The following is a 25,615-nucleotide window of genomic DNA, read 5'->3' on the forward strand; positions in this document are numbered from 1 at the left end:
AATAGGATTGTGGTTGCTGCTTGACCGGGCCTTTCACCTCAGTCAGCCAGCAGCCCAATTTCTTACAATCACAGATACTAGTCTGGAGATGTATGTACCTGCAGACTGCTGGTACTTTTTTCCTTGACTGTGTATTCAGCCACAGGATACTATTTGTCACAGGATGATCAATTTCATAACTGCACTGCAAATTGCCTAAATTTTCATTGGAATTTAAAGTAGTTCCCTAATTTTTACTGGAGCAAGGAAGATAAAAAAAAATATGAGAAAGGAATAAAAACATCTATTTCTACAAATGCAATTTTTAAATCATGGATTCACTGCTTTCAAGTTTGGAGATTTTTTAGATGCATCTGGCTCCCCCACGAACATAGTAAGGTATGGAGAGTCTCATGATTTTCCAAAAGGGGGCACAAATTATTGCCCGAAGATGACGCTTTGCTTGATAGAGTCTGTACGAAAGGTGTACGATAACACGTTGTTGAGCAGGCTAGAATACCTGTGTATAAACAAGAAAATATATCTATGTTACATAGTGTGACTTCAAAGAACGTACCTCTGCTTATTGCCTTGTTGATATAAAATGCGCTTTGCATACTTTCCCCAGAGCAAAGCTATGCGTTGTAGTGCAACAGCCGTGACCGGTCATTGGGGCTGAGGGGCCATGTCCTCCCAACTTTTGCCCCTCACAAACAGTGTCTGACAGACACTGTTCATTTTCAGGGCAGGCAGAGCAGGCTCCTGGCTGCCTGAGCTGTAATTTGCTGGGCTAAGGAAGTCACGGTTCCTGTGGGCGTGACCCTCCCCTCAGTGACAAGGGGTAGCATCACCACTGATTGCCTCACACCTGGGCACTTCAGCTTTAAGCCCTGCGGTGCCCAGGGTCGAGTATTAATCAGTGACACTTCATCACGGAGTGGGGCGGAGTCAGCCATCTCACTGACCCCATCCCACTCTGTGATGACATTGGGACTGCTGCCTTCCCTTATTGGCTGACATTAGGTCAGCCAATGCCTCTTGGGGCCTCCGAGGTAGAGCTGCAGGTAAGTGTGTGTTTTAAAAAAAAAAAAATGTTTGGTGTGTGCATGTATGTATGAATGTTTATTAATCAGTGTTGTGAATTGATGTGTTTGTGTGTGTTTGCGCACGTGTGAATGCATGGCTGTGAGTGTGTATGTGTGCGTGTGCATCCCATCCGCCCCCCCCTCCTAAAATTACCGGCCACCACTGTAGTGCAAGAAATGGGACCTTCATCTAGACTTTATTTTATTAGAATTTATTTGAAAAGTTTTATATAGCGCTGGCTAGACCCGGAGGTATCAGAGTGCTTTACATGAGGAAGAGCATTGTAGAAGAGACTGTTGAAACCAATTAGACTGCTTTACACAGAATATTTTGCGAGGGATAGACTCACATGGCGAAATCAGCAAATAATTTGCTCTTCTGAGTGAACTCAGGCAAAGCTGTGTGTATGCATTAGTCTGTTCTGTTGTAACAAATGATTTCCCATCATAATCTCCTCTTATTTGTCTGACGTGGAGTTGATTGGTGAAGAGCAGGTGACTTTCGTTCTGTTTGTCAACAATGTGGTCAATATTTCAAAGACCACAATGGAGACTTCACCACCTCCTCAGAAGGTCTTTGGACTTTAGCAGCAAATGGGACATGGTAAATAATAAAACAAAATAAAAAATCTGGCTCTAGACCTCCACAAGTCCGTTCAACAGACCACCCCCTTAGAGCGTATTAATTAGCAATTGTTCCCTTACTTTGACCATTTTGGGGGGTGTGTTTAGGGATGATACAAAATCCAAAGTCAGCTAGCTAAGAGCTGAGGCGTATTTTATCCTAAAGGTGTTATCTTGAAAAGAATCGGTTGGAAAGCAACATTATCATCTTCATGAGAATACAGGGCTAATCCTATAATTGCAAGAGTTTATGGGGTCTGAATTCTTTCGAGAAGTGACTTCTCTTGTTATTCTGAAGTGCACCTCTTCTTATATTATATTGGGAACACAGGCATAGCCCAATCATGTTCAAAAGAGTCCTCAAGTAATTGTGGTTTTAGACCAAATTGTAACTTCACCTACTCATGCAGCCTCCCTGAAATATTAGGTGCCCAAGAACCCTCCCCCTCTGATGGCTTTCAATTACACACTCTACATTTATTATATTGAGTTGGTTGCATTCATGATCCGAGCACACATTTTAATCAGCAAATTCAAATTGTATTATTTATTTGTTTATTTATGTACATTTGTGTAATGGTCTGAAGGTGCTAGGGTGCTTTGCAAAAGAGGAGACAGTGATACATTACAAACTACATCTGTATAAACAAAAAGATGAAAACATATATACACATATGCAACAACGGAGAAAGTAATCAAAGAGAAGAATTTAAATAGATGCTCACAGGAAGTACTTTTGGAAAAGGAGAAGTTTCAGATTTAACTTAAAGCCGGTGTCAAGAGCAATAGTTTGTTGTAGATCTGGGGGAAAAGTTTCAAATTTTAAACACACTCCCTGTTAACTAATGTGCCACTGCACACTCAATTATGAATGTTTGAGGTTCTGAAAGTAGTATTTCATCGCTCCATAAAGATCTGGACTGAACAGAATAACAGAAGCAATAATGCTGATAATGTATATGTCAACTATTCTGAAAACATTAGTAAATCAATATCTGTTCCTAAAGATAACTGGGTCATATAATCGTATATGGATTGGTTGGGTTTTGAAGAGAGGTAAAAGAGGGCACTGTTTATATGAATTCGGATATGGAATTTTGCCAGTTGCTTGAATTAGCAAAGAATGGGGTGGAGTATATTTGCTGTCAGAAGTATGGCGTCTTTTAACAATGCCCTAGATTAAGTTTCATACATTTTATTTTGCCCTGTATATTCTTGTCTCCAAATGAAATGGCTGGTGCCAATCTTCAGGTTGCTAATAATTACAAGGCACAGAGATACCCTTTTATTTTGGAAACCTGCCTTCTCTGTGCCCATGGTTTTTGCTGCTTCTAAGGGCCTGATGTTTTAAAGGGTTTTGCCCATTCTGAGTCTATGCTAGAGGCATGGATACATAATGACCTACGTGTGCAAGGTTTTCTAGAAGAGAGTGAATTACACACTTAGATGAAAGTAGGAAGTAGCATCTCCTATTGTGAATCTAACTGCAAAGCACTTCACATCTGGTGTAATCTTCCTTTGATGATTAGAAAATTATGTAAAGTATTATGTTGTAGTTTATTTAAATAAAATTAAGCATTGAAAATCCCTTTAGTTTGATGGTATACTGTGCTTCAAGTGTTCAAATATTGTATACATTTTAATTTTTTGTAACTATCAGGATGAGGAAGAAGAATTAATTAACACTTTGTGATGAATTTCATGGCTACTTTAAAAATATTTCTAAATGTATATTGACATTATGAAGTGAAAGCTTGAACCTCTGCCATTGTCATCATTCCGATTTGTTCATAAAAAGCAGGATGGGCACTCAGACCTTCCATGTATGATCCACTCAATAGAAATATGAAAGATATTTCAGAAAATCTGTTATTGACATTCTTTCTTCGCCTTGATTAATGCTACCTTCCATACTTAAGACAAAATTGTTTTCAAAGAACAGGCTTTATGCTGATATATTTTAATCTGTGTCCTGCACCTGCCCTGTTTTGAGCAATCACATTAATAGTTGTTATGGTCACCACAACCTTCTACTGTAATTCTTTTAGAGGTTCCCCGTGTTTCAGACGTAATCTCTGAAGACATATACATGTCAACATCTCAAGCATGACTAATGCCCCCAAAAATAGTTCCTTGGAATTCTTCGTTGCATTGTCAAATCTATCATTGATCTTTTCTCTAATTTTTCAACCAAAGGAGTAGTTTAAGCAAATGTATTCTTCTGGACACATTGGCCTTCGGGTGCCTCGTTTTTTAATTTCCCTAAATTAGATTGCATGTTAGATGCCCTCTAAATGCATCTTATTAGAGGCCAGTAAACAACTGGATATTTATTTGAAAGGTCCTGTTGCAAACAAGCCTTTAGTCTTTAAGTTATGTAATTATAGTCTCAATATCTAGAAAACAATGGCTACAGTCACTGTCTTTTGTACACAGGCTCGTGGTGGAATTGAATTTAGTTGACTGGCCATGGAATCCATCGAATCTGTAAACATTAAGATAGCATTCACTTCAACATGCACCCCATCAAAAAAGGTCATCTGGGGGGCGTGGCCAAGATGGCGGGGGCGTGCCCAAGATGGCGGCGTAGCGGGGCGCTATTCCGTGTCCCTCCGCTCCCGCTTTGCACTTGCCTTGCTAAAGCCCCTCTCCCCGGCAGTCTTCCATAGCGTTTTGCCCCTGCCCCGACACGGCGAACTACCGGGCAGCGTTGGGAGTGCTCCTGGTCCCACGGATCGCTGAACTCTGGAGGACTGGCAGCGGCGGCTAAGCCGCAGGTGGCGTCTGCGAGGCCTTCGCATCAGGGAGTCCCGGTGCCGTGGCAGTTGCGCCCGTCGAGGCTGCTGGTGGGGCCGGAGGGGGCACAGATACACTGCGGAGCTGACAGGCGGTCCCCGGCCCCTGATTGCGACAGCGGGTGGTGTGGCGGAGCCCCGCTGAGTCCACTGCGGGAGCCCGGTGGCCATCTTGCATCACCCTGCTTGGCCGCCACGCTGGCTGGAAACTACTGTTCCTCCTGTGGTGGCGGTGAAGAGAAGAGCTTCGGAGGTACCTGCGAGACTGTGCCCTGACTGAGATGACGGCTGGGCGCCCGGCCCCCCTGGAAGGTACTGTACAGTGGTGCTGTTGTCCCCGATCTTTGTGGCAATCCGCCATTTTGCTGGGTGATTTGGCGCTCTGCCCTACCTGCCTGTGGCCCCGGGGGAGCGGTGGTGCTGGGCCTGGCCCTCTCTGGAGGGCTGCAGTGACTGTCTGCTGCGACGTGCGCCTGGGCACTGGCATCGAGGCAACCTTGCTGGGAGGATTGAGGGGAGGACTGACCCTCCTATGTCGGGGGGCCTACTCTTCATGTCCCCACAGAGCTGCTGTGCCTTGTTGGCTTTTCCGGACCCCCGCTCCTGAGGCCGACGCGGTGGACTGTGTGATCCCTGCTGGTGCTGCCGTCACACAGTGGCCAGTGGTATGCCGCACTTGCTCATAAGCTGGGTCGTGCGGGCCCTGTCCATTGTGCTTTTCCCCTTCCTGTGTCCCTCTCCGGGCTGTGGAGTGGTCTCTCTACCGGGGCTCAGCACCTACGGGACCTGTAGTGACTGGTGGGCCATGGCAGCGGCCCGACAAAGAAGGGAGAAGACCCTTAAGGACATGCTCCTCAAACAAACAGCGGGTGCCCCCACGGCGGGGGAGACGACGCAAACCCTAGGTGGAGGAGATGACGCTCCGGCCACTGAAGCATTTATGCTGGAACTGTTTGCAGCTATCAAGGAGGGTATCCAGGACCTCAAAGACCAGCTTGCTGCGGACTTACGTGCAGTACGCCGGGATGTGGATGGCATAGGGGAGAGAGTGGCCACCCTAGAGGAGCATGATGTGAGCCGCGAGGAAGACCTACACCAGCTGAAGCAAGAGATATTGCGACTGCGCGATCAACATATTGACCGGCAGGCTCACACGTAGGACTTGGAAAACCGGTCCCGGCGCAACAACGTGCTGATCAGAGGTGTGCCATGGAAGACAGAAGGGGATGACCTGCGCGGCTATGTGGGGGCCTTGTTCCATCAGATTCTGGAGGAGTCGGACACCTTCGACATCCAAATGGACTGTGTGCACAGGGTGGGCCTTCCTAGAGGTGCCAACTCCCGCCGGCGGATATCTTAGCGTGTATTCATGACTTCCAGCTGAAGGAGCGTATAGTGCACAAGGCGATAGAGGGGCAACCCCTACAGTTTAGAGGCCAATCTCCGGTTATCTACCAAGACTTGCCGGCCTCCACCCTGGCCAAGCGCCGCGAATTCAAGGTGGTGACGACGCATCTCAGAGAGCGGGGGATCCCCTGTGCGTGGGGTCACCCCTTTCACATGATCTTCAAGCACAAGGGGTAGCTCCTTCAGCTCCGCTCCCTGTCTGAGGCCACTGAGGCCCTTTGGCTGGGGGATGGCTCTGTGGTGTCACAGGATGAGCAGCAGCAGACTCCATGCCGCAGACGATTGCTGGACTGGCAGCGGGTTGGGAAGGGCACCACCTCGCAGAAACCCGATCAAGCTATGCAGGACAAGGAGAGGGGTGCAGTGCTCACCTCGCTGTTGCAAGTAACGGATCACCCAGCCACGCCATGAGGTACCATGATTTAGATTCAAGGAGAGACACTTTGCAGGGAGTCGGGGGGACTGGAGTGTTGTTCTGATCTAGAGTTAACGACCTCTCTGCGGGCGGATTGGCGGGATCCCACCCTGGTTGGGGTGATTGACAACCCTGCGCTACGTCCCTTCAGGACTTCCCTTCAATGACGAACATTGGTCATGTTTCTTGTATGATCTTAAGGTTTCTATTTTGTTTCTTCTTTTGGGGGGATTTGTTTGGGATCCATTTTGGGGTTGGGTGGGTCGTCCCCTAATTGAGCTCCTTTGTCACCTCCACTCACGGTTCCCGGACACGCTTGGCTATCTTCTGCCATCACAGCCCTGGTGCTGTTTCCCGCACATGGGATGTTTGTCTTCTCCCTAGCGATTCTCTACCCCACACTCCACCACCTGCAGATTAAAATCACTAGTCTCAATGTGCAGGGTCTTAATAACCCCGTTAAACATAGAGCGATACTATCCCTCTTAGAAAACTCGGGGGGGATGTCTGCCTCATCCAGGAAACCCACCTACTATCAGCTGACACTCAACGTATGCGCCATGGCCACTTCCCGCACCAGTTCTGGTCCTCGACCAATAGCAAACGGGGAGGGGTTTTCATACTTATAGCTCGACACTTCAGGGGCTCAGTACTGGGAACTGTTGTAGAGATTAAGGGGCACCTCCTGGCTCTCCGCCTCCAAATCGGCACCTCAACATACATGATTGCATCCATCTACTCTCCCAACGACCGGCCGGAAACGTTCCTGCTGGATGCCTGCACCGAGGTCTTGCATTCTCCTGATGCTGCTGTGGTCATAGGGGGCGACCGCAACCTAGTGATGAATGGGGAAATCGACCATTCTGGCTCCCGCTCGGGGGACACGGGCGCCCTCTCGGCGACAGGCCAGGACTGGCTGCGATATGTAGGGATTAGAGATGCTTGGCGCTGTCTACACCCGACTGACAGGGATTTCTCTTACTACTCGGCTGCGCACAAGACGTATGCCCGGCTGGACCATTTTCTAGTTACCCCAGCTGCTTGGCCCTTGGTCACACGTTCCACTATCGAGGCGAGGGCCCTCTCAGACCACGCGCATATTACCCTATCCCTGCGCTTCCCCGCTGCGCATCTGGCTGCTGCACCGCGTTGCGCCTGCGAGACTCACTACTGCATTCCCCTGACGTAGTTACCGCCATTCGGTGTTGCATAGTGGACTACCTGGCGATTAATGACCGTGCAGATACGCCGCTGACCGCGGTATGGGAGGCACTTAAGCTGGTGGCGTGGGGGCCCTCATTGTGAAAGCAGCCTTTGAGAATATTACTAGACAGTCAAAACGCGCTGACCTAGAGGCGTCCGTTAAGGAGATTGAGACCATCCACAAGCGCACTGGCGCCCCCCGGGTCTGGCGGGCTTTAGAGAAGGAGAGACTCCAGCTCCGACGCCTTGACCTGGATCGAGCGGAGCACACGGTGGTAGGCTCAAGCACAAAAACTTTGTGGGTTCCAACAAAGGGGGCCGCATGCTCACGCATTACCTACATAGCCAACAGGAGGCCCATTCAGTTGTGATGCTTCGCGGTGAGGACGGCTGCTCTTTCTCCGATACAACGGACATTATCTCAACTTTCCGCTCCTTTTATAGCTCTCTCTATGCTGCTGACTCTTGGCTGTGCCCTGATCCCTCTCTCTACCTTGGCGGTGCTGCGGTGACCCCTTTGCCGGTGGGTGAGTCTGATGCTCTGGACTCGCCCATCCGCAAGGAGGAAGCGATCTCCGCTATCGCGAGTCTGAAGCTGCAGAAGGCCCCGCGAACTGATGGCTTTAATGCCCTCTTTTACAAAACCTTTTGCATCAAACTCGCCTCTTTGCTTACCCGTCTGTTCAACTCGTTTGCCGACACCAGATCCCTCACCCCATCTATGCTACAAGCTTCCATCTCGGTCATTCTCAAGCCGGGCAAAGATCCAGAACTATGTAGTTCCTACCGGCCCATCTCCCTTTTAAATATAGATGCCAAACTTTTTTCTAGGATCTTAGCACACAGACTTAACCCCCACATGCCGGGTCTTTTGGACACAGACCAGTCAGGATTCATCGTAGGGCGGCAATGCAGGGACAATACTAAACACATCTGCCACCTCATCGATAAGGTGCACCGGTCGAAGGAGGAAGCCCTCCTGCTATCCATCGACACGGAGAAGGCTTTTGACTGTGTACATTGGCCATTCCTCTGCGCCACACTTGAGCATTTTGGCCTAGGACAGTGGTTCCGGAAGTGGATCACGAGTATCTACAGTGCGCCCCAAGTGGCGGTGCGGGTTAATGGTGTTCGATCTGACCACTTCCACATGGGGCGCGGTACTAGGCAGGGGTGCCCCCTCTCGCCCCTCCTTTTCGCCCTTTATATGGAGCCGCTGGCCCAGCGACTCCGAGATGGCCCAGCGACTTCGAGATAACCCTCTTGCTCGCGGCATTCCTTTTGGCCTAGACCAGCACCTTATTAGCCTTTATGCTGACGACCTCATCTTTTCAGTGGCACACCCGTTGACCTCCCTACCGGCGATCGTTGAGGACCTTCGGATGTTTAGCCAGTTCTCCGGCTTCAAAATGAATATGGCGAAATCTCAAATACTCAATCTCACGGTCTCTCCACCAAAGGAGGGTACACTCCACAATCGCTTTCCCTTTGAGTGGGTGGCGGAGAGTATTAAGTACCTGGGGCTGTCCCTCCACACCAGCCTAGCACGGACTGCAGAGCGGAATTACTCGGCCCTCTTGGAACTGATCCGCTCAGATATGCATCGCTGGCGTCGCCTTCCTCTGACCTTGTTTGGGAGACTGTCTGCGGTTAAAATGAACATATTACCGCGGGCTCTGTATATATTCCACTCACTGCCATTGGAACACCCCCCGCAAGCTCTTAGGCTGATGCAGTCGGTGATCGAGAGTTTTGTTTGGGGCCCGACTGCTTCACGTCTCCCGAGCACTCAGCTTTATCGGCCCAAAAAATTTGGTGGGCTTGCCTTCCCTAATCTTACTCAATATTACCATGCCTCGCAGCTACGTTTCCTAGTGGAGTGGAACCACCCCATGACAGAGAAATACTGGGTCTTTATGGACCAGACAGTGGCGGGCCACCACATCTGGCGGGATGTCTGGATGCCGCACGCGGATCATACCTGGGGTCTCTACTCCTCTCCGATTACGCGCCCCACCTTGCGAGCCTGGGACAGAGTCTCACGTAAGGCGAACTTGACTACATTTCCATCTCCCATGACTCCACACTTTATGAACCCTGCCTTTCCGCCGGGGATGCATAATGGCGCCGCTTCGTGGTGGGTTTAGGGGGGCTGCAAACGGTTAGGGCACCTCTTTGCTCTCGGAGGCCTTATTCCTTTTTCGGAACTCCAATCGGACTACAACCTAGCCGCGTCCGACCTCTACCTGCACGCCCAGATGACGCACTGGATCTCTGGCCCCAGGACGCGTCCTTTAGCCGTTCATCCGTTCTTGCCATTCGAGAAATGGCTCCTGTCTAAGAAGGATGACAAACACCTCATCTCTGAAATCTACTCCTTCCTCTCCTCTGCCCTCCCCCGCAGTCGCACTGCGGGCCAGAAGCGATGGGAGTTGGAACTTGAACACGAATTATCAGACAAGGAGTGGGAAGATGTTTATTACCGTGCGCACCATACTATGTTTTCCTCGGGCCACACCGAAACCGCCTTTAAGATCGCGACTTATTGGTAGTATACCCCGGCTAGACTCGCTAAATTGCAACCTCAATGCGATGGCCTCTGCTGGAGGGGATGCGGTAGCCCAGGGACCCTGATTCACTTGCTCTGGCACTGCCCCAAACTCACCCGCTACTGGGGAAAGATCCTGGATGACATTGATGCTGCCTTTGATACCTTCATCCCCCGCCTTCCGGCCTATATTCTCCTAGGCCTCCCCAATGCGCTCACCTTTCCTTTGCGCTCGCTTAGGGGGCGTCAAATGGCGCTAGCGTTGAATGCTGCTTTGAGGGTCATTCTGGCGAGGTGGAAATCGGACCAGGTCACGGAACATACACATTGGGTACACCAACTTTGGAATCTTCTGGCTATGGAGAAGCTTTCTATGACAGCAGCGGGGAAGAGTGCGGCCTATGCCAAGACTTGGGCTCCCTTTTTGGCTATTCTCACGACAGAATTTCGGGAATTGTCCTGCTCACAATAGCTCCGCATTCTCAAACTAATCCCAGAGGGCGGCTCTGCTCTCCCCTGACTGAACATGACACATGCCACATTGCCAGCTCCCGCGTTGATCGGCCCGATCCAACAATCAGATTTAAGTGTTGACATCCTTTCTTTCCCTTTTGGGTTAACTCGCCGAGGAGACGGGGTGGGGGGAGGGGGTGGCTTTGTTATGGGCTTTTTTCTATAGTTTGCCTAGGTTTTGGTTTTGTCTATTGTTTATATGCGGCCCACACCGCTGTGCCTACGGCCACCTGGGATCAACCCGCGTCCCAAGCATCGCTTTGTTTCACACCTGTTTGATTGACAGCCTCTAATATTGGTTTCTGCTTGCAATATTCTTTCAGACACGGCCGGCCCTGTTGGGTTGTAGGCGGCTTGCTGTGTTTAAGTTTGTGTACTTTGTGTTGGCGTTACACCTTGCCTGCTCACATTGACTTAGCTTGGCCGGCCCACTGGGTTGTAGGCACCCTCACCTCATGTTCCATATACAGTGCCGTTAATAAAAACGATTTAATACTACTAAAAAAGGTCATCTTCTTACATTAGAAGATTATATTTTCTTCATGGTCCAGTTTCTAGGAGTCCTTCCAGTATAATGAGAATCTATGTTCTCCTTTATACCACGAGTTGCGAAATTTAAATGATGGATCTCGTAAGACCTCGGGGACTGTGCCCTTAGATGGAATAGGATTATGAGTAGTGAGTACTCACCATGTTGCATCAATACCATTATTAAAGCACAATACTAAATCTACTACTATCCCTTACACTAAACGATGCTCTTGCCTGTAAAACCGACTTAGACCTGTATCATAACCTCCCACCAATTTTAACATTATAATTCTAAATTTTACAAACTTTTGTTTTTTACGATGTTTAATTTATTCAACTATTTCATAAAATACCGGATGTAGTGGGTGCCCCAATACAGTAATGAAATAGAATTTTGAAAGGGATGTATACTAAGTCTCCAGTAAGAATCTATTCCTCGAACATTGCTGGGGGTCTGTGCAGGGATTGGCTTGGAGATGTCATACAGAAAGACAGTCCTGACTGAGTAAACTAGTGAGCCCCTCTTAAGGTCAATGGCCTCTGGAAGCATGGCCTCCAATATAGGTTTACAAGGGTTAGAGCTCTGCCTAGTCTGGTCAATATCCTTAGACCATATAAATGATACAAATTTAAATTAACTCTACGCAATTTAATGCCTTGTGAATATCTGAAAACAGGCCATTGATTCTGCCCTCAGGGGCTAAAGTTGGATGCCACAGGCCTGATCAAAGAAAACAAAATGCGTTAGCTGCACCAGCCAGCATCAACAGATATCGCAGATTAATAAAAATACTATTCTGCTGTGGACACAATGTAGAATGGCTGATTAAAAAAATTATACAAAATACACATAGGAAGCAACCCATTTTTTTAATGAGGAATACTTCCATGAGTAAATATCAAAGGATTCTATTAAATGATAACTATTGGTAGAAAAGGAATAAAAACAATAAATTAAAAATCAGTCAGGATTTAATTGCAACAAGTTTGTTAACTGTGGTGTTTGGAAAAGAAGACTGGAAATTACCTTGTTGGCAATACTTGTGATGAAAGCCTTGATGTCCAGGTTAGTTGGGCAGCTCTTCTGGCATGGAGCATCCACACACTTCAAGCACCTAGGAGACAGTGTCAGCATTTTAGAAAATATGGCAACAATTCACAACACAACAGACAGATGTTTGACATAATTAAGGGATTATTTAGTAATTTGTGGCCAGCATATCTGCAATATATTTAAGAACATACATGAATAGGGCGAATGTCTCATATCTAAAATTCTTTAATTAACCCCCTTGGTCTCAATAGACCATTTTATGATTTGACATATGCAAGGATTTTTCATTTCTAAAGCCATATACATAAATATCCTACTCTCTTAGATTTAGTTCGACAATCCAACCCTGTCTTCAATTTCAGCTCGCAAAGAGTATTTTTCTAAACTGCTAGTTCAACTAAGGTCTGCTGAACTCCTCTAAAAGAAACACGCACTGGCAAAGACAATAGGCCTGGCAACCGATGGAAACAAAGGCATGTCTAAATGTTGCTTGCATGCTTCAACAAATCGAAACCAGACCCACTGGATCTGGCCTTGTTTGACACGAATACTCTAGGTGGAAAGTGTGCAGGCACATCCTCTACTACAAATATAAATTAGCGATTTTTTTTTATTGGTATTCACTTTCACTAGTGACACAAGCTTGCAGTGTTACAGGCTCTTGCCTGCTGTCTCCACACACAGTGAGGAGGTCTTTGTTTATTACTCAAAGAAATGCACCTCTACATAAAAGATTCTATTATTTTATTTGTTTAATTATAATGAAGCAATAAATATTTTTCATTTGGCCTTCAGGTGGGGAGAGTAAAGTGGTGGAAGAGTAGGAAATGGAGTAAAGTCGAGAGAAGAATCACAGAATATTTTCATACCCATATCTGCAAGACAAAGGCAGACTGTTGTATTGCCTGAAGCTTTTGCTTGTAGGAGGGAGCAAGCAAAAATTGGCTGGAGCAGAAAAACTACATACATGATATTTTCAGGTTCACAGTTTATTTTGCATTGTACCATATTTTCTCATCTGGGTTAATCCAAGATGCGACTCACAAGGTCTAAAAGCACCGACATAAGGTGGGCTGATCTAAATAGACCAGTTGCTAACGGTTGACCCAAACCCACTTTCTATATTTTGCAATCAATAGATAGTGCAGACATCTGCAATCTCAAGCCAGAACTAAAAAGGAATGATGAAAGCAGGACATCAGGTTGAACACAAAGTCCGTTTCAAGTGTTTGACAAAGAGTTGCTTCTTCAATGTCTGTGGAATTTTGTGAAATCAGCTTCAGAACAAAATAACATTTATTTCAAAGCTTAGAGGTGTCTTGCATCGTTCAGTCTGATCAGGAACAGGTCAATGTGTCAGATTTGCAATTCTACTACCATCATTTCATGATTCACTGCTCCACTGACATTTCACGTTTATATACGTCTATAAAACATGCTAGACCTTGATGAGAAGAAGCAATTGTTGAATAGTATTTTTATTTACGTTATTACGTGATACTTGTCTAATTCCTTAAAGCTCCCTTAGGAAAAACAAGTACTTCAACTCATATGGAGAGGCAGCAATGCCAATATCTAGGTGTTTACAAAATAAACAGAGAACATATTTAAAATGATGTTTGAGTATCAAAATACGAAATATACATCTGGTACTAGCATGCTCTAACTAATGATGTAACGCCTGTTCAGTTACAGGTTGTTAATTAGTTCTTTAAAGAGTACATTACTCAAATTACAATAATGGATATAATCAAATGTTACTTTCAAACTTGCATATCAGTTCTATAATAAGGGAAGTAGAGTTATGACACTGTGACAACTATTATAATTATTCCAAGAGTTGAAATAATATCCCAAATATTTGTCTCTAACCTCATGTAACCTCAAAGTCATTTTCTCAAGCGCCAGCTCAAACTGTGGATTTGCCTATGTGTTATTTTGTGTCTCCAAACCAACACAATATTAAGAATACATTTAAAAACAGATAACAGAAGGTCAAAATAACTTGTTCTCCCTGGTTTTCTAAACGCTGCAGACAAGCTAAATGACGCATGTTTACTGCTATTAGATGTTTATGCCCATTGAAGATTCATGAGGCAAGGAGTGATTACAAAAAGGTGTCTTCTTTTTGGGATATTATTGCCCTTGGAAGTTTAGGAGCTCGCACCCCAACTGACCATCACGTTCAACAACATACTTGGTTTCAACATTTCGGAAACAAATATTCTACTCCCTCTCAAGTCAAGTTGCCATCTAGGTCTGATCTGTGCTCTCAGGTAAATGTAGATTCTGTGGAGCTTAGTTCTGCTTTATTCCCTAGATGGCAGTAAGGAACCACTCTTGTCCCTGAAACCCCGAAAAGCACCCGCATTAGATCTCATTCCGGTGATTTGTACCACTCTGAGATCGAGATTTGGGCTCTGGATTTAAACCTCTTGTCAACTCCATCCTGTTAGGTGCTCCTCTTCATGATTGGAGAGGAGCACGAATTTTTTTAAAGTGTGTCAGCTCTTATTCTACTATTTACAAGGCCTATTAGCCTTATTGACATCTCATTGAAGGTGTTCTGTTGCCAGGTTTTGGTTAAACTCCAGGCGTGGGCCACCAACTTTACTGTTTTTTCCCCATTTCAGCCCGGGCTTTGAACCAAGTTGGGAACAGTGGATCAAATATTCAGATTCATGTTGATATTTTGGAAGCATATTAAGATCCTGAAAGACCATCTTTCTGTTGTCTTAATTGATCTGTGAATAGCTTTCGATTTGGTCCCCAGAGCTTGTGTCTTGGACTCTCTCCGGTCAATGGGGGTCCTCCCACCTTGCTAGGGTCTTGGTGCGACTACATGAGAATAATTATGCTCAATTGTGGTGGGGCTAGGATTGTGCATTAACTGAGAGGATTGACACCACTAGGGACTAGGAGGGCGTGACAGGGTTGCGGTCTTGCACAAACACCGTTTCCCCGGTATATTAATGATGTGTTTAATTACCTCTATCATTGCATTAATGATGCTCCCAAACTTGGTGGTGTCTACATCCTTGGCCTGTTGTTTGCCGACGATAGGCTGCTCATTTATAGAACCCCTGTTGGTATCCAGAATCCTTTTAACAAATTTTATGAAAGCTGTAATCACAGGTGTCTTGATATCAATGTTAAGAAAATACAATTTATGGCTCTACAGACGCACTGATACCTTCTGAGAAACTTGACACTGAGGACCACGGTACTTGAGGAAGTTAAGCACTTTGATTATCTGGGTGTAAGAATCAGCAGCTCCTTATCATGTTCCGCCCAGATTCATAAGTCTAGAGCTGTTTTACTACACAAATCAGCAGCCATTGGAAGGATTACAGCGATTCCACTCAGAGGGCAGTATCTCCAGTAGTTGAGGCCTATAAGGGCCCTGTGCAGTCGGTTGCACCTTATGGGGATGATGTTTGGGGCATAGGTTCTTTGGACACCCTTAGAGCTAGAGAAAATAATTTCATAAAGTCCTTACTTTTTCTTCCTCAATCTATACCAATTGTTCCCTTGTGCTTTGATCTAGCTCCTAAGCGGATTGGTGAGCTTGCTGCTTTGAGACCACTGGTTTATTGGGTTAAGATCTGGTCTTGTCCTGAGCTTGAATTATATAGGCAAGGCCTTTGAGAACTTGTCCATTTTCACAAGGACGCAACTGTTCCTTGGCTATTTTTCATCACAAAATGGCTCTTTATTTTGGGTCTGAAAGCCTTATGGACCAACCCCTCTGCTAATAACTATCCGATGTAAGTTCTTGTGAAGAAAGTATGATGGGGGCACCAATCTGAGGTTTTGCTTCTCTCTTTTTTTAGCTTTTAAGAATTTGCATTTCTTATTTCTTTTTGCAATATTGAATCTCGTTTGTTCTAAATTTCTCTCTTTTTTAACAGCTCAGTATAGTTAGTGAATTACATGTTTGTATAATCTTTCTGTGGTTAGTTCTTTATACTGAAATTATCCTTTGGTAGTTTCTCTCCTCACTGTAGGTTGAGGGTTGATATATATATATATATATATACATATATATATATATATATATATAGTTTCTCTTTATTCTTTAGCATGAAAGTTTTGATTCACATAAACACATTCTCCTTATATGTACTTTTATTTTTGCTTAATAGGTGTCACTTACTTCACATTCTTCGGTTCAGGCATGTGGAATGCTTAATACATACAGGTTCTAGTAAATTCTCAGACTGCTTGCAACATGGATTGCTACTCTTTCTGACAGGAATTCTCACAAAGAGTGACACTATTCTCCAAGAAACACTACCTTCAAGACTAGGCATTCTATCATTTCTGAATTGTAAATGCACTACTATTGACACTGCTCTACACATGAGAATACTTCGAAAAACACAATTCAAGTGCATAGCACGTAATTTGCGCATGCGCATTAATGTGAGCCTCGTATTTCATGTCCCAAACAACTAGACTGCATTTTTTAACCTTTCAGTGCTGCAGCGGCGATATTGGGGATTTCACTGTAACTGTCTTGCATTCTTCGGAATACCATATGGGACTGAAGCTTCCTCTTTGGGCATTGTCTTCTACACTATATATATTTACTGATGTTGAGGTATTTTACATTCTTAACTACTCTTTTGAATTGCAGAGCATTACAATTCAGCGTATTCTTAACAATAAAGAACAGAATGCATAAAGAAAGTCGACAGTGACAGCCGTACTCAGGGGCAGCTCCTCCAAAGGAGCGGAGGAGCCTCACCCCACTTAAATTACCCCCAATGATTAAAAAAATAGCAGGGTAATTCATTAGGATTTTATTTTTTAATCTTCCTATCCTGAACTGAGCATCAGGACTGGGGCGGGGACGCTGCTGAATGACAGCAGTTTGTGGACTTTTTAAAGTGCGCATGTCCCTCGAGTTGACGTTGATAATTGTTGGCAAATGGAAGAGTTATGTAATGTTTTAATATGTAAGATTCATGAAATCATGCTTTTAACTGCTTTTATGGTCTGTAACTGCAACAAAGTACCACTTGTACTATTATTACTATATGCATAAACTCCACTACTAGACATGGCTGACTATTTTGTTTTTTGTCTATTGTTTGTGCTGTGTTTCTCTTTTCTGTGTAACTAGGCTAGTAGGGAAGTCTTTTATGTAACATCTTCATGTGTGGGAGACTCTTAGGAGTGTTGTGTTATGAATTCATGAGCCTAATGTATTGTGTTTTAACTTGTATTTATTGTACAACTGTTATGGCCTATGGCTGAAATAAAGTATTTTCTATGCTAGAAAATTTTACTACAGCCATTTGCACCAAGTTATCAAGTATCAAACTAAACTTAACAGGCTGGAAAATTGAATCAAAACAATTGTGTGCTTAAGATTCACCTCTAAACACGTTGAAGTATAATCTGGATTCACTGCTTAAAGGTAATCCTAATAGGAATCACTTTTTAACTTTCCTCAAAATGGTTCACAGATGTGAGGAGTCAATTACATCTAGTCTGCTGGCCTCAAAGTCCTTACTAACTACTGTCTCATCTCCCTCCTACCTTTTCATATGAGGATCCTGGAATAAGCCATCAATGCATGCTCAACTATCTAGATATCAAGAAGATAATTTGACTTTCGAGAAAATCACAGGATGGAAACCAGAGCCTTACCCCTTCCTGATGCTATAATTAACCATTCTAGACCAAGGAAACGTTGCCACCTTCTTACTTTAGATCCCTCTGTAGCTTTTGACTTGGTCTCCCACTCCATACTCATTGTGCCTCTTGCTGTCTAAGATATGGTAGACCTAGAATAACTTAAATCTTTCTTATCAGACAGATCTCAATCCCTCTCCCTTCCTGCTTTTCAATTGTCCAAGTCTAAAGTCCTGTATAGTGTCCCTCGGGAACCATCACTCAGTCCCAACTCTGTTAAACATCTATATTGCCCCTTTCTCTGCATCGATTGGATCATTGAATTTCAATAGTTTTTCACTAGGCAATGATGCCCAGATTGCATTTTCCATCTCTGACAATATCTTGTTGACACATGTTATCTTCCATGCCTGCATGTCAGCAGTTACGACTTGTTTGAACTACAGCTGGCTGAAAATCAACAGTGGCAAAATAGAGATCTTAATGTTTGGCTGTCAAACTTCCATTTAGTCCACTGACACCAGAGCTAGTTTTAACACCCATATCCATTAGCTGCACTGGAAACCTAGGCTTTTATTTTGATTCTGGACTTTTCTCTGCCCCTGAGTTCATCTAGCTACCATCTACTTCACTATGCTGGGAATTATTAGGAAAATCTTCCCACTACTCCCTATATCTTCTTGGATAAACAAATACGGAGACCTATATATCATCACAACTATATTATGGCAGCTCACTGTATCTAGGTCTGCCTTGATAATTTTAGTCAGGTTGAGTAAAATGTGGCAGCATGGCTATTTTTCAATTTGTATTGAAGTGAATTAGTTTGTGTCTTTCTCACCCATCTTCAGTGGCTCCTGGTCCACAAGCACTGTACGTTCAAGGTACTCTGCCTATTCTCCTCAGGCTTGAGTTTCATCTCCAACAAACTACACCCTTACTTTCCTGCCGGTCCTTTGCATTCATTGGCATGTAATCTCATGACAATTGCCCACTTCATAGGTTGCCAAAGGGGAGGATGAGGTATTTCTTATCTGGCACTAAAATTGTGCCACTCTCTTCCCTTCACCCCCAGAAACACATGTGCCCTATCACTTGTCAGAAGAAATATGAAAACCTTGCTATTTCAGTATTTGCAGTACTGTCCTGTTGTTGCCTTTGTGAGTAGCTCCAGGATGCCCTCTTGGGTTGCAAATTGCTTCACCAAAACCTTTATTTGTTCTTTCTAGGAATGTCATTATATAACTGTATCTTGAAAAAATTATTGTAGGTATCCAGGGAGGCTTCTCTAATTGAATATCAACCAAAATGTGATTGATACAGACTTGTTCCAAATCTATGCTGAATATTATTAATATTATTATTATTATTATTATTGTTATTAATAATAATAACAATACCAATAACAAGACCATTAATGTTTTACTGTAGCTATTAATTCTGCAGGTGTGCCCTTTCTATATCAAGTCTTATTGTTGTCACATTTAATTGTATTAATTTTATTTTCACTGGGAAGATAAGCTCTTAGTAAATCCATGTTGAATTACATGGCATGACCCCAGATGTCTGCTTCAAATAAACTCACAGAGCACACTTGCTGGCTTATGCATGTCTTCTTAAATGTGTCAAAACCATATTACCCTTATAAATAAACAATTCCTATTTCTCAATAATAAATCACTATTAACCCCTTCGCTGCTGCGGACATTCCGCTGCAGCGCTGGGGGGGGCAGGGGGGCAGCGCGGTGAGCCTGTGCTCATGACGGAGCCGCTCCGTCATGAGCCACAGTTGAGCTGTGCTCATGACGGAACGGTTCCGTCATGACTCCGCCCATTTGCGTTGTCCCCCCGCACAGGCGGGGAAACAGCGCCGCGTAGGCGGAGCGGCCGCCAACGGGCGTGTCATGACGGAACCGTTCCGTCATGAGCACACGGCAACCGTGGCTCATGACGGAACGGTTCCGTCATGAGCGGGGAAGGGGTTAAGATTTGATTCTAAAGTTTACCTGTTAATGAACTCAAACAGACTTGTTATAATATCAATACAAGCATAACTGTGAAGGTAAAAGATCTGAACCCATTACAACACGAGAAACAATCCAACAAAGTCTCTTAACTGTGTACTGTTTGACTATCCCACAACGGGCATGGAGCTCAGACATCTCAAGTGGCTAAACTGCATGTTGGATCAGCTCATTCAGTCGAGATATTTCCTTTTAATTTCATGCTTTTAACAGTGTTTACTCCATTATAAATGTAATACTACAAGTACAAGCATATGAAGAATAAAAGTATTGATTATATCCAGCTTATCATATGTTATATCTTCAGCCAGCCCTGGTCTCCTAGCCAACAGTAATTTACATGTTGATGTTTTTGAGCCTGTACATACAGCGAAAAAGATGATACTTCCTAACTTTCTTCAAAGGTAGCCCACAGTCATCTTCTTACCTGGAATTGATACTAGGTCAGTTTTCAATGACTACTCTGCACTCCCACTTGATTTAAGCAATTCCACAAGCAGCTCTAGTTGCGCACTTTTATATATAGTATGGTTTCTGACACCTTCCTGTATGCAGTTGGATGCACAACACTTAATCACGTACATGCATGGTTTGAAAATGAGCCTTCTTCTGTATTTGTCTTGGATCTTTAGTATTACTGAAACCTTCCCTAATGTTTATTTTCCCCTTCTTTTCCCATCCCTCTTTTTAACAGAGAATTTTTACTATCAGGCATAATTTAAGTCCTGATGATGATCCTTATATCAATAAATGAGATTGAAATGTCATCGACACACATACTGTGACTATTGCATTTATAAGTTCAATTTGCATTGGTACCAAAAAATTGTGACAGAATCTTTGCAGCATTGTTGCTTGTCACTCCTTTTTAGAAATGTCTTAGTTGTATAGTGTTGTGTAGTTCCTATAAACCTATATAAGATCTGCACATTTAGTCAACATACACTATAGATTTGGTGTCAGACTGGTTCTAGACACCCCTACCGAATATGTTAGCCTGTTTACAAGCTATCTCACAGTGCCACTAGAAACCCCTCCTACCAAGGGGAGAATAGTGCTTGGCAACTATCGAACATGACAACCCTGATGCCTCAAGAGTGTGGAAATAGTGCCACTTTTCGCTGAGTCACTCGTGCTCACTTTGTCTTAGTGAGATACACAGAATAAACGTTGGGGACGTTTTTCAATAAGCATTTATTGAAACAGCATCATTGTGGTGTAAAATAGATGTGCTGAAACAACCATTAGATAGTAACAGATATCAATGATTATAAGCACTAACAGAGTAAAAGGATGGTCGATTTCTACCATCGCGCTAAAACAATGAATACAGGCAAGTATATAAAATACGTGACAATAAAATGCGTACTCCTACGATGCGACCCTTACTAGATGTACCTAAGTGTACGTAGCATGTATGTGGGTGTAAAGCCAAGAATCCCAATAGGATAAAGTCAACCCCATTACCTAAAGTGAGAGACTGTGGGACCCCGTCTTGGTCTCGAGATGGACACCCCGCAAGGGATGTCAGACCACTGCCAACAGGAGTGTCTTCATGCAGGAGCCTCAGCGTCTCATGTCAGTGTGTCTGCATGGAAGTCCTTTTCTCCTCTGACTACCTCAGCAAGCTATGGTATACATATATATATGTACCCAAAGTGGTATCCCCTGGGGAAATACCTTGCTGTGACATGTCGGACTAGGATGACGGAAGGAATGACCCCTATACATAGTTATTAATCAGGAGATGGTAGGCCTGTTGTCCTGCTGTGATTCCAAGAATCCTCATGCATGATGGATGAGGCTTAAGCTTTTCGGAGAAAAAACCCCATGTCATCTTTGGACATTACCATAACTAGGTAAAAGGTCAGTATTAAGAACCGTTATGTAGTGTAATGGTAGGGAGATATAGGCGAAAGGTTAAGTGACTATGTGAGCCTCTATTGGGATACCTATCTGGAACACAACAATAGTATTTCCCTTGTCGCTGTCTTTTGCCCTTTGTCTTATGATTCCCTCTTCCATTAAAATCCTCTGTTATGTGATTGAATAAATACTCAAAAATGTCTTATTTCAAAGCTTGTTGCATCGAACTTATTTCATTTCTATGCTCATTGTTTGATGTATCTCTACACCAAGGGACCTCCTGTTCATCGACAAACAGACCTGAGGGTACTGACAATGGTGGATGCAGTTCTTGACTGACTTATTCGTTCTACAGGATAAAAGACTGAGTAAATACTATTACAGAGAAACCAGCATTAAGGAAATTTGTTATAATTAAAATGACAAATAATTGTGGGTTTCCACATCTAAAAACAAACCCATTAAAGTTGAGAATAGTTAAAAGAGAAACAGGTAACATGGATGAAGTGTGCTAGGAATGAATAGGTTGAGTATTAGTAAAACAAAAAAGATCAGTGAATGGTTTAAGGTTATATAGAATTAGAGGTAACAATAGGTGTTGAGATTCAATTTAGATTTAGGCTTAGACATAGGCTTAGACTATAATGTATGACATTTTTGTTAAGGAGGTCATTGTAGCAAATATTATTTTAGTAGTATAATATTAATGAGGATAATAGTATTTTAAAGCATTTTGGGTTTTTTCTGTTAATATATTTATCTATAATACCTTTTTCTCTGTAAAGTTTATTTAGGAGTGAGGGTATTATTTGTAATGAAAGAGACCTCCAAACACACCTGAAAATATGAGTATTTAATTCACTAACATGGACAGAGAGATCTACTAATTTGCAAGGTGTCTGACTGGATATCAAGGAAGAGCCAATTCAATTTTGAGAGTGGACATTGCTCCAGTACATCTGTGTCGTATGTCTAACAGCACACTCAAAGGGGAAATGGGGGAGGGGGTTCAAGGATGTTTAATAAATTACTTGATCATTTCAAAGTACCCATCCTGGAGTGCAAATGTAGACCACTTCCAGCACAATCCAGGATAGTGAGCCTTTCCCTTCTTCCGTGGGTGTCAATTTGATCGGGTGTATGTTCCAAAAAGGGAACCTGTTCCGGGAAGCCAAGAATGCCCAGAACCACATGCTCAAAGCAAGTTATTCCCCATTATGAACGGGAAAACACCCGGTCAACTATCAACTGCCCCATTTATGCAGAAGTTGCAGTTTTTGCAGAATGGCCATTAGAGTAATAGATGATAACTGCTTAGCACATTTTCTAAACATCCACTTCGTTTTGTGATGTCAGCTTTGCCCAGGTATCAAAGTGCAAAAAATCAAGCGAACAAATTCACATGCAGAGAGAAGTCATGGTATCTTTCACATCCAAGAGTCAAAGGTGAGAGCCAACCAAGGACCACAAAATAGATTTATCATGCAACAAACGCATCACAGAACGATCGCAGAAACAAATTGATTTTTTTTCATTATATCAGGAAACATATCTTTACTGTATTTTTGGTGAATCATTTGCACATAGATTTATTTGAATTTCTTACAGAAATAAACTATCTGAGCCAAGCCACACATAGATTTTGAGACAGGCTGGTCTAAAGGCATAACTGGGGAGCCAATCTGTAGAAAAGTGTGTCACATGTGCTGGGCAGATGCTAAAACAACAATTGATGGACAGAATGCAGAACAATGTCATACATTCACCCCAGTACAGAGATCTGGGCCTAAATCCATCGTTTTTTTGCTCACCATGCCATTCCAGTTTGAACCCAGCCATATGCAAGTCTTGACCCTGTGCCTCATGGGAACAGTCCAGCCCGGACTGCCAAGCCAGGTCCTCCCTGGACTGGAACCAAGCATCCTAGGACTGGTTTCGGGGTTTCACCCCTCTTCAGCCAGGATAGCTTGATTCCAGTGGCATGGAGAGCACGGGACTCACGTCTGAGCATACCCGCACCACTAGGGGTGACAAATGCAAAAACAACAATTGATGGCCAGAATGCAGAACAATGTCATACATTCACCCCAGTACAGAGTACATGTGCTGTGCAGAGCATTTTCTATTTTGTTCAACTGTACATTACCATTAATGGGTTCACAACAGTGATAATGTGCTGGAGTCCAAAAGGCTATCTGAAATAATCCTAGACTACAAAAATGGTGTAGCAAAATCTGTTAAAAATAAAGCCCTAAACGAGAGAGTCGCCATTTTTACCACAGAAGGAGTTCTCACCACTTTAATTATGCTAATGATTTCCTTTCTTTGGTAGTAGAAAAACACAATTTATCATGGGGAGACATCCTTTGCATCGCACGCAATACATCGCATGCCGTTACAACGACCGCGTTGTTACGTTGCATACCTTTACAATGCAAGTCATTACAACGACTTGCTTTAGGGGGCACAAGGTGTTGGATTTAAAATCCAACAACTTCCCTACTGTTGCACAAACTGCAGTTGGAGTAGTAAATTATACTATGCCAACATCCAGTGCCCCCTACAGCAAGTTGTTGTAACGACTTGCATTGTAAAGGTATGTGATGCAAAAACACGGTTGTTGTAACGACCTCGTTGTAATGGCAAGCAGTAAGCAGTAATGTCTCAAGTTAGTTAGGCAGTGTGCAATGCTAATGATTACCCCAAACAGTGTTTTGGTAATTAAATTTAGCTTTGCTAATGGCCAGTATGCTTCCCTCCTTTTATGCTGTAACTGCATTTTGGAGATAAAAGGGCGACAAACTGATAGGATAGCCCACTTTAATATTTAAGAATGTGTATGTAACAAGTATTGTGCAGGATATCGATTGTTCTTGTGTCAGATTACTGTCATGGAATTTCATAAACTTATAAACGTCAAATTCCTCTTCCCTTTTTTCTTCAACCTTCTTTCTTTCTCCCTGTATAAAAATGTACATTGCATCAATATAATCTTTGCCTTGGATGCTACTGAACGAACAGAGTTTGCTTTTCAACAAGTTTAACATTTAGTACATTAATACATTTGGTTCTAATAGTTCCTCTTATGTATAACGACAATATGTTTTAATTTAAAATCCATACAAAAAAATCAAAATAAAAAAGTAATGGACTGTATATCTTATCACCAACTCTATTTTCTGTAATTCTACGACTCCAGGCCTGGAAGTGCAATGAAGTGTAAGTAAAATCTGTTCAGGAACAAGGAATCGATACAGATATTGTGTGCAAAATTAACCACAGAAAAATTCCTATGCAACAATTGGAGGAGTACCAAAGTTCTATGTGCAGTGTGGTATACCACCCACAAGCATTTAGAATAAATTTAACATTTGCAAAAATTTTAAATGGTATATATATAATTTTGCTCCACTCTCAGATTTCCAAGATAATTTGTTGACCAATCAAAAGCATTCTAGAAAATGCTTTCAGTGGGTTTTCCTGCCTGAGAATATTGTGAGGAATTTGCTGGCCTCAATATCCAAGAATTCAAGAATCCACACAGACATTTAGCAAGATTTGGTGTGAAAGTGTTTTTACAACAAAAGTCCAATATAAGTTTTACATTGTCATTGTTCAATACGTGGATATCGATCACACTAATTATTTATGTAGGATTAGTGTAATCAAATAATGTGTGCCCAGAAAATCCTGGTGCCAGGACTCCGTACCAAATCTCACTGCCCCTTACAAATTTTATTCATTCAGTCATAAGATTAAATGGATTCTCAGTAACCTTAGAGACCAATCGAGTTGAATGCTATGATCTGGCTGTTGCGATCCTCCACTTTAAATCTGATGGGGTTTAGAGATATTTAAAGGAAAGACTAAAGGGGCCGTACTTTCTTATGCTCCTTCCCTTTTGGCATTCACTCAGGCTACTGGTTTG

General features: G+C 43.4%; 1 protein-coding gene across 2 annotated transcripts in view; it reads right to left on the bottom strand.

The window, feature by feature from the left end:
- DPYD (dihydropyrimidine dehydrogenase) overlaps positions 1-25,615 on the bottom strand; it is a 3,539,101-nt gene that overhangs the window by 2,524,727 nt on the left and 988,759 nt on the right. For both annotated transcript variants that reach the window (XM_085601856.1, XM_085601855.1), the window contains exon 4: positions 12,128-12,215. In XM_085601856.1, coding sequence (XP_085457982.1) covers positions 12,128-12,215 — 88 coding nt within the window. The remainder of the gene's footprint in view (positions 1-12,127; positions 12,216-25,615) is intronic.

Source organism: Triturus cristatus, chromosome 4_2, assembly GCF_964204655.1.
Source record: "Triturus cristatus chromosome 4_2, aTriCri1.1, whole genome shotgun sequence".
Taxonomy (NCBI): domain Eukaryota; kingdom Metazoa; phylum Chordata; class Amphibia; order Caudata; family Salamandridae; genus Triturus; species Triturus cristatus.